The sequence below is a fragment of the Doryrhamphus excisus genome, linkage group LG2 (genome assembly GCF_037039965.1).
Source record: "Doryrhamphus excisus strain RoL-2023G ecotype Guam linkage group LG2, RoL_Dexc_Guam_v1.1, whole genome shotgun sequence".
Classification (NCBI taxonomy): domain Eukaryota; kingdom Metazoa; phylum Chordata; class Actinopteri; order Syngnathiformes; family Syngnathidae; genus Doryrhamphus; species Doryrhamphus excisus.
The window spans coordinates 8,985,320-9,002,002 of NC_136358.1; the positions used below are offsets into that span (position 1 = coordinate 8,985,320).

Genomic DNA, 16,683 nt, shown 5'->3' on the forward strand with positions numbered 1-16,683 from the left:
AGATGTTAGCATCCATATATCAAGTCAGAGAATATCTGACTTCTACTGAAGACTGACCTGCAGTCCTTGATGTCCTGGGATTCCTGACGTTCCCGGGAACCCTCTTTCCCCCTAGACAGCAGAGGAAGTCAAATAAGGTCAACATGAAACCGGTTCAGTTATTTTCTTTTATTATTCTACACATACTTTGGTCCCATTGCAGCCTGGTGTTCCTCTTGGGCCTGGAGGTCCATCCTGCCCTGGGAGACCCTAGGACACAGGGAGTTAGTAAAGTGAAATTACACAAAAAGACATGGATGTGTCTCAGTTGCTATGCTTAAAAACTCACTGGGAGTCCTGGTGTTCCTGGAAATCCTGGTAATCCAGAAGGTCCCTATGAAGATGAATAGCAAGAATCAGACAAGGCAACTGGCTCAAAATGTTCAAAATGCTTTTTAAACCAAGAAATATAAAAACACCACTGGCAAGCATTTTAGTGGTTTGAAGAAACAAAAGATTAAAAAAGTCAATATTATTAATTAATTCATTCATTTTCTACCGCTTATCCTCACGAGAGTCGCGGGGTGCTGGAGCCTATCCCAGCTGTCTTTGGGCGAGAGGCGGGGTACACCCTGGACTGGTCACCAGCCAATCACAGGGCACATATAGACAAACAACCATTCACACTCACATTCATACCTATGGACAATTTGGAGTCGCCAATTAACCTAGCATGGTTTTGGAATGTGGGAGGAAACCGGAGTACCCGGAAAAAACCCACACATGCACGGGGAGAACATGCAAACTCCACACAGAGATGACAAGTGGTGATTTCCTGGTCTCCTGACTGTGTGGCCTCCATGCTAACCACTCGGCTTAAATATATTATATATTGTTTGTGATTATGTTCTACATTGTTCGATTTGTTGAAAGCCAATGTTAAAAGTAAAATTGCACTTTTTAAAAAAGGTTGTCAATCATCCACAATCCTTATGTGAGACGGGAACAGGTCTCTCTTATCTGTGTATTGTAAAGATATAAAGACAGATGGGAGACACTTTTTCCACCTATAAAGCCTTCTGAAAAAACCTCTAAAAAGCGCCAACAACGTTCCATTTACATAATTGAAAGAATTATTTCAAAGGTAGTCACACTACACCGGCTAGCTACTAACCGGCTAGCTACTAACCGGCTAGCTACTAACCGGCTAGCTACTAACCGGCTAGCTACTAACCAGCTAGCTACTAACCGGCTAGCTACTAACCGGCTAGCTACTAACCGGCTAGCTACTAACCGGCTAGCTACTAACCGGCTAGCTACTGGGGTATAATTGGGTTATACTAACTACACTGGAACTTCCTTCCTTGGTTTCACGTAGCAACATAGAAAACAAACGCTACATCTAGCATTGACTTTTACAAACTCCAAAACAATACAGCTGTGGCTAGTAGCTAGCCGGCTAGTAGCTAGCTGTTAGCTAGCTGGTAGCTAGCTACTAGCTTCACTGCACACTGACTCAGCCACGTCAGGCCATTACTGACAGGCAACGCTATGTTTTGGATCTGCGGCCACTGCTGTTTTGTTTTTATTTTGGAGTTTGTAAAAGTCAATACTAGCTGTAGCGTTTGTTTCTATGTTGCTCAATGAAACCAAGGAAGGAAGTTCCAGTGTAGTAAGTATACCATAGCCCAGAGTATTCCTAGTGATAAAGTAGCCTAGGCCATTTTATACTGGGGCACTGGGGTATATAACAGACTTGGCCTCTTTGTTGGGTCAGATTATACCCCCTACAACAAATACTTCATTTTAATAACCACATATTAAAACTACCATTACTACTACTACTTTCTAAATTACCATTCCATTCAACAAATAGAACAATCTAGAATTACAAATAATCTAACATTTTTAAGCAAAGTTGATCAATTATATCAGGGACTCTTTAAAGCTGCAGTGAATTGAATAATATCGAAATAGCGACATCTGCTGGCCAAGAGCTGGTATTACAACAAAATATACACATAATTTCCCACAATTGATTGGGGAACAGTACTGCACAAAATATGTTAAATTCTCACTCTTATTCCTTTTGGGCCATGTAGTCCCATAGGTCCATCGCTACCCTGAAAGACAACATATTTTGAGTACAACCACAAAGAAAGAAAGAATCATTTATGCTTGGTTGTGGTTTTGTTTGCAGCCACTGACCTTCTCTCCCCGGCCTCCAATCGGGCCTTCGGGTCCCGGGAACCCTGGAACTCCTGGTTGTCCGGTAAGTCCTGGGAAACCCCTCTCACCCTGACGAATTATGACATAGATTTAGTCTAGATTCCAATGCAGGTTTATTTGATCATACAACACCTTTGCGCCTTTGACTCCGCTGCAGTCACATTTGGATCCAACACATCCATGGCAGGCCTGTTGGAGAAAAGCCATTTATTTTAGCACCAAAATGTAGCAGTATCTTCATCAAGTCTAACATAACAGCTGAGTTTTTATCAAAGCCACAGGAGGGCGCACATGCAACCTAAATAAAATGACCCTGTACTGCACTATTCATCTACGCCACAGGAGGGCGCCCACGCATGGCTTCCTGCAACATTCTGTATAACAACTATTCCCACAGAAAAGTCAGAGGTTCTGCAGGTTTGTTTGCTGATGGTACTGCAGCTGCAAGGTCATTGTGAACAAAACAACAACTTCACATCATGCAAAATAAAATTCCCACCAGTCCTGTGCACAAACATGACCAATTAACATAGAACAGTAGCTTGGTGGGACAGGGAGCTGAGAAAACAGGAGTGCCAAGCTGCTGATGAAGCTTTCCCATGCTTGCTGACAGCAGGCATGGACTGCATGCATGCCAGGTACTCAGTTTTTTTTTTGTGAACCACACAGCAGCATAAAGAAGTACAGACAACTCAGCATTCTTCTACTAAAAACAAAATAATAATACAAGTGTGTGCCTGACTGCGTTGTGATGACTTTTAGGGATCTTCCAAAAGGTAGCACACCAGGCGTACAAGTTTGGCTTCACAAGTACATACCACTATTTAAACAATAATGCCTGTGTCTTGACAGGAGCTCTATACTGTTATACAAGCTGTACATTGATTACTCTAAAGTATATGTAAGTTTGGATCTACTTTCATTCATGACTGAAATGAAATCTTATCTGTGACTGAATAGGAAAAAATATAAATAAAGGGAAAAACGTACATGTACAATGTACATGTTGGAATTCATATTTCCTCTGAGTGGACCACAACTCCCCTGTACCCGCAGCACTCATGCAGTCCCAACCATGACGCTACCACCAAGACAATAATGTCTGTTTTCTATTGAGTGAATAGTAAACATGCTGTACACTGACTACTATGGTTATAACGGTACAACAGTACGCCATCATCACATGATGACACACTTGAGTGCTTAGTGTTTTAAGTACAGTAAAATACAGTACGCTGCATGTTGTGCACTCAAGGCAGCCAAATGGTGTCTTGTGGTTGTCATTTCCGGTAAGTGCAGAATGTGAACTAGCAACTAAACTGTGTGCAGAGTAAAGTTATTGAAGTGTGCTGACTCCAATTGAGTCTGGGATGGCGGGTTTGATTCCCTGATTGGCACACATTTTTGGATTAAAAGATCCAGGAAGCTCTATGTGTTGGCAGTAAACACAACTCCAGACCGGGGGCTGAGGGTGTGTGCTTTGACAAGCCCTGGATCTCCAGATTAGTCTCTGCTCTGCTTCAGCTCAATGATGTCCGCTCTGGCAGGGCACTAACTTCATTCTTTGTCAACATTCAGTGTGCATCATTCCTTATTTCTTCATTAGCATTTGTTATTGCACTTAGCATTTGGAACACAAACGTGAACGTACTTATGCACTCAAAAGTATTGCAATACGTGAATTGAGACACAGCTTTGATTTTGTAGTTTTAGCTTGTCCTGTCTCTCCTTCCTGTTTCCTCCCTGTGAGTGGCGATGTTATGTATGCATAGTAATATGAAAATGAAAACAAGATAATATCAAATCACTCTTGTGATCCTGAACTGATGTTTTCACGATGTAAAATGTTGATGTTGAGTTGTGTCTATGGAGGTGAGCTGAGCTAAATAATCCACATAAGAGTCAAAGGGCCATGTAATCTACTTAGAAAGGTCACTGAGCCGCAGATATTCACTCCCTCCCTCTGGATCTTTCTCAGCTCTATTCGCGTTCCGCTTTTTCCGTCACGCCAAGCAAGCCCAGCCATCACGCTTGAGGGGGGAGTCTGAGCTCCCGCCTGCCCGAATTGACAAGCCGAGACCGGCCTGCTGGTCTGTACACAAGCAGTCATTACTGACAGCACGCATTGTCATCATAATGCAACAAAAAAGGTGTGTGCACTACAATAAATGTCTACGGGGCAATATTTATTCAGAGTGTAGCTTCCAAAATGGCAGTAATTCTATCCATTTATCATTTTTAACCAATTTATAACATTTGTGCATCACTTTAAAGCAGGGGTCTCAAACTCGCGGCCCGCGGGCCAAATGCGGCCCATGAGACGCTAGTTTGAGGCCCCCACCTTGATACCAAAGTTTAATGTTGAAATGACAGCTTAAAGCTGTGGCCACACCGGACACAATTAACTGTTTTGCTTTGGATTAGCAATGAAGCTAAAGGCTTATGACGCTGGGTACAAATAAATGCAGGAAATGATTTGGAATAAAACGGAAAATACACGTCAAGATAAAGCATCTCATCAAACATGTTGTTAAAGTTACGACGCTGCTCCCAGATGGAACTGAGTACGATGCTAACTTGCTAATTGGTTAAAATTATTAAGTTTCATTAATGTTCATGTTAAAGGTTAAATAACTATTAATACTGTACATTTGAATCTGAAAAAAATAATGTCTCTACCAACTGGATGTGGTGTCTTACGTTTTTCTTATTTGCTGTTTTATTATTATTTTACTTATTTATTACTGATTGATTGATTTATTGTCTTTATTCTTAATTTGTTTCTTAATTTTTTTTATCTTATTTTGTGTATAGAAAGATATGAAGTGTTTTATCAGATATTTTGGTGTGGAAAACCGGAACCAAAGTACTGAAAAAGTGTAGGGTATAGCTGCTATACTAAAGCTATACTATAGCACAAGCAAAAGCATTGAAGATAGTTTTTTTTATTGATTTTTTCCCAGTTTTTAATAATGCGTTTTGGTTTTTTTTTGAAAACCTGATGAGGCCCGGCTTCACCCAGAACCTAACTCCGGTGGCCCCCAGGTAAATTGAGTTTGAGACCCCTGCTTTAAAGGTTGCTTACCACTAACCCCTCCAAAATGTCTGCCGAGCACCCACTAAAAAAAGTGTTGGTGGGATTGTAGGATTTCCAGTGTGCAGAAACCGTCCATACAACCTCTCCAATTTCAGATCAACATTTGCAATAATGCAAAGATTAATGGGCATTGCTAGCTAGCGAGGCAGGAAGCTAACAAAATAAAGAGCCAACGAGTGTCACTGAGGGCGTACTGACACTATGACTGTGTCTCAATTTGTGTACTTTGTACTTATTTTGTGTAGCATTTTCAGTGCTACTCCCACAGCTAAGAGGAAGTGCATACTCAGCATCTTTGCTATTCTGACTCTGATTCTTGACTCTGTGGGTTATTTCCAGTCTCATTTTGAGTCATTCTGATGATTTAATTCCTGTAAAGTGGTGGCTTTTGTTAATTACTTGCGAGAGGCGCGATTCTATTCATTGAATGACTCATCTTTATTCGGGAATGGGCTTCGACTTTTTGTCCATAATAATGATGTTGCGTACGTGGGCAAGCAATCCTGCCCCACCTTGCCTGAAAACACCATCTCTCGTGCATCCCATACTCTGTGACGCAGAACTTGGAAAGGTGTGGTGACGATGCATGTTTGGTGGGATACATTGCGGTTGTCTGCCCGACTCAAAATAGACCGGCAGGTGAGGATGAGTCGGAGGAAGGCGAGCGGCTGGGCGGAAGGGGTAGGATTAGACTGCCGAGTTTGGAATTTCCCTTGGTTCTTCAGAGACTTGATGATTAGACTTGTACACACAAACACACACAAACACACACAGTGACATTAAACTGTCAACAGGACACAGCTGCAGACTAAATAATATGTTCATTCCCTTTTAGGTAAATTAAGCCCCTATGAAAACTTTAAATGGTTGATCACAGGTCAGTTTCATAGATAAAAACAGGACCTGCCTCACAAGTTCTGCCTAGCAACAAGACAACACATAAAAGCCGCTAACAATGACTCGTCATCATTCATCTCAATGACAGGGGATAAAGAAAAGGCTTGTTTGCAGTTTTAGACCTATAGGAGAAGGTCCATAGTGCAATTAATGTAGGTCATTTGGTGTGTGTGTGCGTGTGTGTGTGTTCATGTGTTAAGCATCAGCCTGTGAGTTTATCCCTCTCCGGAGACTGGCGCTTGGAGCGCCGAGCCTTCGCGTTGATCCCTTTCATCACGGCTGGACTTTGACTACTTCAAGGTGACGACGCCCCGACAGAGGCGAGCAAAGAAAATATTTGCACCCCGAGTGTGTTTTGACTCGAGGAGGAAGACCCCCCCCCCCCCCCGATGGGGCACCCGAGTTGCACGTGTACAATCTTGTCGCCACACTCCTCTGGGAATTTGCCAGGAATTCTCTTTCTTCTGGTTGTTCCTTTTCATTTGGGATGATGGATGTTGACCCCTGTGGCTATTCTTGCACTTTTGGAACTTCTTGGTGCAGAAATAATAGCATCATGTATCCATACTGATAAGCATCATAGGAAAGGGAGTCAAAGTTCAACAGCTTCATAACCCAAATCTCAAAAAAAAACTTCCCGCCCCTCACTCAATGTACTCTGTACCGTTGGCCTTAAATAAAAGAGGAGGGCTGCTGAAGGATCCATGATGGAAGGAAGCCAAGGCAGAATGGGAAGTCATTAGTTTCGCTGTGTTGTCTTGCTGATTTATTGGTTGTTTGTTCCAGCAGTCCTCATGTGCAACTTCCCAGCAAAGTGGGTTGGGGGGTAGGGGGATGGGGGGGTGTTGGAATTCCATGATATCAACCCCACCTGGCCCCGCCCAGGCCCGGCCCTGTCTCGCACAGGTCTGAACTTGACACTCCCTGCACATACATCATCGCTTGGCACAAGAAATTAGAGATTAGGAGTGGTGGTTGTGAGTACATGCAGCTAACAAGATGAGCATGAACCATACGACGCGGCTAAATGTGCCATTAAAGCCAAAACGGTGTAGAAAATCTCTTATCTTAATATTTACCCCAGAGCAGCGACTGTAGACACAACAAGATAAGCGAGAATGTGGGACAAAAAGCGATGTGTTCTCATCCTGGATGTGGTGCAAAGTTGAAAAGTGAAGTCAGGGAGATGATCTTTGTGGATGTAGTTCCACCTCATCACCACTGGAGGACCCAATGAGCACAGAAAATTTATTGGGGGGGGTTACATTCTTTTCCTTTCAGGAGCTTTGCACTTCATTTTGGTGATGATCTAGTATTTGATGTTTCCTCTCTGATATAAGTAAGTAGCAAACACTGAAACTGGTGACTTCCTATATTTATCCACATTTTTATATACTGTACGGGCGGCACGGCGGTCGAGTGGTTAGCGCGTAGACCTCACAGCAAGGAGACCAGGGTTCAATTCCACCCTCGGCCATCTCTGTGTAGAGTTTGCATGTTCTCCCCGTGCATGCGTGTTTTCCGGGTACTCCGGTTTCCTCCCACATTCCAAAAACATGCTAGGTTAATTGGCGACTCCAAATTGTCCATAGGTATGAATGTGAGTGTGAATGGTTGTTTGTCTATATGTGCCCTGTGATTGGCTGGCGACCAGTCCAGGGTGTACCCCGCCTCTCGCCCGCAGTCAGCTGGGATAGGCTCCAGCACCCCCGCGACCCTCATGAGGAAAAAGCGGTAGAAAATGAATGAATGAATGAATGTATATACTGTATTATATGAGTTATGTATAATGATTAATTGTGTCACATAAATAGAATTAGACACAAAATGTGCCTCATTGATGAAGTATTATGAAGTAGTGATAGCTGGAAAGCTGCCTACAAATGATTTGATATGATTATTGTCGTTACCGTTACACACGCCACATCTACCAGCGCCTAACCAGATGTTTGATTTCCCGTTGTTGCAGGCGGCGGGGGTGCTGTTTGTGCAGCGGAGGCCCGGAATGCAACACCCGTCAGTGTAGACGCGCTCGCTCAAAAGCAGCCAGCTTTGCAACTTCCCCACCGAGTTGTATTTTATTGACAATAAAGATGGAAAAACACAGCAGTGAGTTGTCTCACAAGTCGGACAATATCCTCAGCTTAGTTGCATTCCAGCCGCCACTGATCTGAGATTAACTAAGGCTACCTTCACCTAAGAAACGCACAACCTGAACAGGATTTGTTAGTATTGTTTGACTATTTTAAATGCGTCTCACAGGTGACACAAAGTGTATTGGAAGTGCGTTATTCAAAAATCTTGCCTTGCTGGTACAACTTTATTTTAAGATGTGGTTCTGTGGGTGCACGAATGGGGGTGGGTTGTTAAGGAAGCCAGCCATCTTCTCTCAAAAGTGAGGGAGGTGATTTTAATCACATTTGGCTCCTGTAGATAGAGCACCCCTATAACAGGGCTTCTCAAATAGTGGGGCAGGCCTCCCTGCGGGGCCCCTATGAACTATCAAAGGGGGCGTAAGAGGCGGATAGTACTTTCAATGTTAGTGCAGAACCGCCAACATGTACAAATGTATCATACTCAACATGCAATTTGACTCTTGAATACGCTTTTCTTGCATTTCACAGGTTTCAGGTTTAAGCTCAGTTTGTACAGCACAGATAAATAAATACATAATATCAGAATCTCAAGAGTATTTCAAGTGGGGGGGACATTTCGGTCCCCTGGAAGAAAATAATTGAGAACCACTGCCCTATAGTTTCCTTTACACTATTATTCTTTGTTTACGCCACATTCTTCAACTGTAAGAGCAAGCTAGTGGGCCTCCAATTTATTTGCTGTATTCTAAACTTAAGAAAGACTTTAAAACAGAGTGGGGACTTAGGACAAAGAAGCCAAAACATACCACTTCCACAATGACTAGGAGGAAAACGTCTTTTCACTCTCCCATGTCAGACATGCCATGGCTGACTCCATGCAGTGTGATGATAATATTAATATTTGACTGACTCCTCGTGGCCAGAATTCTGCATATACCTTTGTCTTTTGATATTTTTAAGGTAATAATACAACATAGTAAACTACAAAAAAGCAATTATTAGTGAATTAATGAACTGTGATATTGCAAAATGCAATTAGGAACACCACATTTTGTTCATGTATTATATTTCTGCTCATTAATGGTAAAACATAAGCAATTTGACTGTGGTAGAGCACCGCCGAACACCTTTGGAATGAACTAGAGCCAACATCAGTGAATTATCACCTCACAAATAAGCTAAAATCTCCACAGATCCATGAAAACTGACTGGAATTGGAATTCCCTTCCTGTTGGTCTCCATACTTGTGTTGATTACTGCTTAGGAAAATTCATTTATTCATTTTCTATCACTTGTCCTCACGAAGGTCGCGGGGGTGCTGGAGCCTATCCCAGCTGTCTCCGGGTGAGGGGCGGGGAACACCCTGGACTGGTGGCCAGCCAATCACAGGGCACATATAGACAAACAACCATTCACACTCACATTCATACCTATGGACAATTTGGAGTCGCCAATTAACCTAGCATGTTTTTGGAATGTAGGAAAAAACCGGAGTACCCGGAGAAAACCCAGGCACACTCGGAGAGAACATGCAAACTCCACACATGGCTGAGGGTGGAATCAAACTTGGGTCTCCTAGCTGTGTGGCCTGCGCACTAACCACTCACCCGCCGTGCAGCCTACAAGGGGCCATCCATAATTTTCAACATTTTCACAAGCATACAAACCGTACGAGGGGGGGAGGGAGTTAAGACATCAACGTACGCTTTTTTGAAAACCAGAAAATGTCGATGTCTGTATGTTCGAACCGCGGGACGCAGTCAAATTTTAGCGCGAATAGACTGGTCCCCTGTCGTCGCATGCTCGCGTGACAGCGTACCAGTCCACGCGATACTCCACGTAGCTCTGCGTGCTTCGCATTCCAACACAACAATCAGACAATGGCCGACCCCGGTGATTTCGATTACCTATTTTCGTTCATCAAAAAGAGAATTACTGCCATTCATCGCTCACCGAGCAATGCATACGAACAATACATCAATGTTTACTGCTTTGTGCGTTCGGAAAGAAAGCGGAAGGACGCTGTAGCGGCTGGCCAGGCGGCTTGGAAAGGTTCCAAATGGAAGGACTCGAGCAGGGCGGATTTGTTAACGCAAATTTGTGAGGATTTGTTAACGCAAACGATAATGACGTCACAGGCTATTAACAAGTCGGCAAGTTCCCATACATTTCAATAGCATGTGACGTCATTATCGTTTTCACTTACGTTTATCGTTTGGTTTCTAAATCTCGCTAATAGCAACAAGAAGGCATTTCTACAGATTTGAGAAATTTTTTTTTTCGTTGTACATGCTCATGTACATGTCTGTAATTCATACAAAGATGTTATAATCTTCAGCTTTGGCTGTGAACATGAATCAAAGATGGATCAAAGGCCACGATGCGGCCTTTACAGAAAAATTGGTTCTTTTTTATCTGTCCGTTGTGAGCGAATTTCCGATATATCCGAGTCCGATATATCCGAGGTTTACTGTACAAAAAAAATTTGATAAAATTTTTTATCTTGTTCGTGTTCAATACAATGTTGATGGGCAGTGACTGATTGACCAGAGTCCCAAAATACAGCCAGAGAACACTACTGGATTGGATTGGATATGTTCGAATTTCCTGGCTGTATTGGGTCAGTTGGTCATGGACCTATCAACATTTTTCATTTGGGATTGTACTCTTTTGGGGGGGGTTGCTCAAAAGAGTACTCTTTGTACTCTTGTGAAAATGTTGAATATTATGGATGGCCCCTAAGGAAAATGCCAAAGTAAATAATTTTCCAGGCAATGTATCAGACATATGTAACATAAGGTGCACCGTGTTGACACAAACAGACTCATAATGGCGGAAGCAGGCTCACGAAGAGGAAAGAAGTAAGCTCCCGCACAAAAAAAGTTTAACAAGCGCAACCTCGCCAGTCAAAACAGCTTCTCTACTTCATTCGTTCATGCAGATAGCCCACAAAAGAGCGCATGCTATCGTTTTGCCATCTGTCTGTCTGATGGCGAGGCGAAGGGCTGCAGGGAGATGCGACGATAAAACACTTATCTTGTCTTCTGCTGGCGTGCAAACATGCAAATGTACATTTTATAGGGTGGATGATGCTAATGCTAATGCTAAGCTTATTGGCAAAATATGAAATGAATCTTATATTTCCTTACTTCTGTTGCTTATTTGCGCTCATCCGGTGGGCTTTATTGTTTCCATCTTAGCTACATGTCTGTCTTTCCCTTGTAGAATAATTTGTCCCCAAGCGCTGCTTTTGGCCAGGAAAACAAGGGAAGGGATGCTCGCAGGAAAAGAGAAAAAAAGGGTGGGTGGATTTGTACGGTAGCCTGACAGATTGCAACCACACAACAGAACACGATTTGGACCAAAACAACTTTTTCATAAAAAAAAAAAATAATTTTAGCGTTTCTGTACAATGTCAACACCCCACAAACCTTGCTCGGTAGCACATAAACAGCTTATTGTAGTCCAGATGTCTGATTTTGTCATTAGGCTGGCCACAAAAACAAGAAAACACACTGAAGCACTTTGTGAAATGGCAGACGTCCTCCACCTGAATCACCACCAAGCCACTGGACATAACATTAGGAACAGCTGCAGAATAGCTGCAACATGCCCGGCACATGTGTTTCTTTAAGGGGTGTCCAAGGCGTGGTCCTAGGGGGACTGCTACTTGTTTTTAAGCTCTTCTCCCCCTGAACCACTGCACACAAAGGGGTGAAAATCTGTCAAAACATGCACCCCTACTGTGTTCCCTGTTCTATTATTTTTCCAACAAATACGTAACACAGTGGCACTGTTATTAAACCTCTTAAATCAGGCCAACTGGAAATTTCTCACACAGCGTTACAAAATACTAATTTAAGGGTGTTTAGCAGGATTGACACAAAATTTGGTAGGAATGCACACGGCTGTGCATGAGGGCCATCAAATAAAACATCTAAGCAACTGTCTTATTAGTCTTTGATAGGGCGTCAAAGAATAAGTCGACATAATCAACATCTACAGTGGACCATCAGTTAGCGTGCATTTTTAATAATGGGGCCCATCTTGTTGCATTATTAATACAATGGGAAAGTCCAAGTCGTCTTGAGAAACATCACAATTGATCAGCCTCTTTATTCCTTCGTCACACACTTTGTCAACACTTTGTTAACCACGTCACTGTACAAGCCACAAGGTTGAAAGCATGAGAAAAAAGTAGCGGCATAGACACCGGGAATTACGGTATTCTTTTCCTACCAGAAAACATCCTGCCTTGTTAGCATTCTATTAGCTAGCACACAAAATAGCAACCGGAACTGTGTGATGTCATCAATGGTTACCCCTCAAAAATGTTAAAGCAAAACAAATTTTTATAGATTTATATTTATAGTTTTACATACAGAAAACTGTTTGAAAATCATAAATATGACAAAGGGAAGGGCTAAACGAATATTCAAAGGAAAACTACACTTTTTGGTAGAATTTTACCCATTGTCAACAATCCTTATGTAAGACATAAATACTTTTATTTCTCTTTTCTGTGTTATAAAGATATACAAATAAAATAAAAAATATTAACCAAACATTTGAATTATTATTATTAACATTGTTACGCCGATTGAACATATTGACACTTAGCCTCACCACACCTGCTAGCTACTAGCCAGCTAGCAAGTCGCTTTGCGTCGTGTGTCAGTGCCCTGCTCACAATTCCTCAAACCGATAATGTTTAAAATGACCAACAAATGTAAGTATTACAGTATTACATTACAGCATGTATATAAAACCATAAAAACTCGTTGGAGCACTTGGGAGGGTTTTAATAGAGGTCTTTGTAGGGGACATAGGTGTATCCCATTACAGTAACGATCTGTCTCTTTTTAGCTGTTATCTTTAGAATGCACAGAAAAGAGAAAGATGTGTATTCATGTTTGACATAAAGATTGTGGACGATGGGAAAAATTCCCCCCCAAAAAGCGCAGTTTATCTTCATTGTAGACTACTGTTTGCAAAGACTAGCTGTGGCAGCGAGACACCACAAGGATGTTGTTTTCCTGTTTGCCATGAGTTATTTTTTTTAATTAAATTATTTATCAAAATGCTGGCATTTGCAACTTTACAGTATTAAGGTGAGGAATACTGTTGAATTAAAAAAAACAAATCATGTCAAAACAGGAAGGTGGTTGATCTTGCTGCCACATTGTGTCTTTGGGAACAGTCATGTCAAGAATCATGTCTTCAATGAAGGTAAAAGCAACCTTAAATGTTCATTCATCATTTATATGAACTTCTATGAATTTCAAATTGTTTTCTGCATGTAAAACTATAAAAGTACATGAGCATCTTAAACATTTTGACCACAACCCATAGGGGGCGCCACAAACATTATTCACAGCATTCCCATGACTGTATCTGCAGAAGGCAGCTCTCATTAGATGGCGCAGGTGTACCTAATGAAGTGATGAGTAAAGTGTGTGTGTGTGGGGGTGTGTTAGGTCCACAATGGTGTGTTTGACTGAAAGGTGACAGAAAATGAAACAATTATAAGACACAATAAAAAAGAGTTCCCTGTCCGTCTTTTAGCCTAACTGTTTGTATAAATAAGACAACCAGGACCTGGAGAAAAGGAGCTAATTAGCTGTCCAAACAATCGCTGTTGATTTTTGCCCACTTGTGACTTCTGGTGGCATCTTCAGCTCATTGGCACCACAGTGACACCAACACCATCCCAGTGTCCTCTTTAAAAATATATACGTACATATACTGTCTATATTAAATACAGTACTTGCAATTTCCAATAACCTTAGAATTAACTAAGTGTATTGTCTTTGCCCTGACTGTTGACTGTGAGGTATCCAACCAAACTTGACTACTCTACTCCAGACCAGGCATTAAACTAAACCTTTAAATCCAGCCCACCCAACTTTCCCAACAATTTCATCAAAAATTCCACCAACAGTGACCAGCGACAAGAATTTGCAAACCTATTCTGAAACTACCAGAAATCTTTGACCATGGCTGCAATAGAATTAACTCCCTAACTAGAGGCACTGCCCTTTGCAGTGATGTACATGTCATTACGGTAATCCTCCAGATGTGTCACATCGGCTCCCGGAAGATGAGGCTTTGATACCAAGCAGAGTGGGTGTTTTTTGGGCCCGACCTTGCCCACCAGGGTGTCCAAAGTAGTTTGCGCTTGAAAAAACAACATTAAACACAATTTGGATATTTAAAAATAATTCAAATAAAACTTCAAATTGAATAACTTTGTTTAACTTTTCATCTTTATTTATTTATAAAAAAATATTAATATCCAATTTTTGTCTATTTTTATTTATCACTTCTTATCTTCCCTGTATTTGTACTTTAATGCATGCGATTTTCTATGGATTTTATTATTTCATCTACTTCTAATTGAATCACTTACAGTGGTTAATTTATTTTGATCTCCTAAGAACATCAAAGTGCATCCTAATATTTTGAAAGTAATTTCTGCATTTACCCCTTGGGCACCCCCTTGGCCACCCCTTTACCTCAAAAGAACACAAAAGAGGACGAAAAAGAAGTGAAACGTGATGATGTGAACCTGAGGCTGTTATGGCTACCTTAAATCTAGGGTGTGTGGGTCACGTGAAGTGCTCTATGAGGGAAATGTGTGTGTGTGTGTGTGCGCACGCACAGGAAGGCAGGCCTCAAATTAAGTGTGTGTTGGCAGTTGTACAGCATGTCAGGTTCAAAGGAAAACGTCCAGGTATGCGTTACTGCTGAACTCCCTCACCTGGGCTGGCTAAGAGGAGATTCATATCTGCGTGAGGATTGATGCCGCACACACACACACAAGTGTATGCATGAGAAGTGTACCTTATGTCCACATCAGGTCTATCTCCTCCTATCACAGCTCATTTAAACTTGTGCACATGATTCAAATAATTTACAGAACTACATCCGATAAGCCTTGTGATTAAATCTGTTTGTGGTTTGCTTGGGGCTGACTGTATTTTGAAGACAACATGCCGCACACTCAGTCACCACTGGAGGGCCTCAGTGAGCGCACATCAGTAACACAAATAGCACTTAAAAGTCCATTCTTAACATTAACTGACAGTTTGAGGCACTTTGATCTTCCTAATACTAATTCTGCTTGAATCACATTTATTGGGTATCAATAAAAGATAATCATGCAGATACAGTATACACGATCATTTCCATGGTAACCACCTTCTTTTTCTGCCTGCAATAAGTGTGCAAGCCCCCCTTCGGACACGCCTTTTGAGGAAGAGGGCGTGGCCATGCAGGGATTAATTAATTATTCATGAGCATTAATATTCATATAATGGCGCCCCTGTATTGGAATATTTTGCATGCACTGCTTGCAACTATACGTGCATGTTCGAGGCAGTATTATGCAAATAAATAGTATGTCCGAAACAATGTTTTTGCACAGGAACACTTTCTCCATCTTTATTACAGTATCTCTATAACTACTGTTTGCACTTAGAAAGAATAAAAGACAGGTGCAAGTCATTAATAAAGTGCATAGAGTAAATGTTGCGTGTAATTGTGCGGTTAACTTCAAAAAGTCTATTAATAAACAGCGGGAAAGCCGCTGGTGTCCGGGCCGGGGGGGTGCACCTTTACCCCGGGTCCCGCGCGACACTTCGGCGGCCTGAGAGTGCGTGCATGCCGGGTCAAAGTGAGCGCGACTTACCGCAGAGTCGGTCAGCTGCACGGCGACGCACAGGACGACGAGCAGCAGGACCACAGCCAGCTTCGAGTCTTTGCTCATCTTGAACGTTCAGCAGAAAGGGGATCGACGGGGATCCGCCTGCTTAAAAGACTGGGGAAAAAGTGCGCCTCACTACTGGCGTGTCATCGCCTCCCACCCCCCTTGTCTGCGCTGCGTGGACGTGGAAAACGGAGGGACACGCTGGTTGTCCCGTCTTCTTGTTGCAGAGGCTCCAAAGTGGTCCTGGCTGTGGTACCGTACGCCTCTCTGGTCCCCCTCTCTGAATCCCCTCCGCTCCACTTGCGAACCTGTCCCAGCCGGATCTACTTCCAACTGCGCATTGATACAAGAAACACGCACCTTCACTGCGACTCGTCTAGAAGATCACTTTCATGATTGCTTTCCTGCAAGAACCTTACAAAAACATTCCATTGAAGTCCAGTTAAAACAAGTGTACGCTATCATTTTTGTTTAAGTGCAAAGAAAAAAGTAAAGTCACAAGTTCGCGCTCCTCAAGGGCGGATGGATACAGCCTAGTGCAGTTCTCCTACCCACGCCTGAGGCTGCACAGAAAAAGGGGACTGGAATAAAACGTTATTTGTGTTCCTTATACGCCCCAACATGTTGCATTCCTCCCATATTATTGCTGCACATCAAATAATTACTTACGACTGGGA

At 42.3% G+C, this 16,683-nt stretch overlaps 1 protein-coding gene across 1 annotated transcript in view; it reads right to left on the bottom strand.

The window, feature by feature from the left end:
• Positions 1-16,309, bottom strand: part of col4a5 (collagen, type IV, alpha 5 (Alport syndrome)) — a 33,165-nt gene extending 16,856 nt beyond the window's left edge. Inside the window, exons 1-7 of the mRNA XM_058066378.2 lie at positions 15,989-16,309; positions 2,341-2,397; positions 2,188-2,277; positions 2,058-2,102; positions 329-373; positions 187-249; positions 58-111 (exon numbers count right to left, since the gene is read on the bottom strand). Of these exons, the coding sequence (XP_057922361.2) occupies positions 58-111; positions 187-249; positions 329-373; positions 2,058-2,102; positions 2,188-2,277; positions 2,341-2,397; positions 15,989-16,066 (432 nt within the window). The 5' untranslated portion in view covers positions 16,067-16,309. The remainder of the gene's footprint in view (positions 1-57; positions 112-186; positions 250-328; positions 374-2,057; positions 2,103-2,187; positions 2,278-2,340; positions 2,398-15,988) is intronic.
• Between the last annotated feature and the right edge of the window lie 374 nt (positions 16,310-16,683).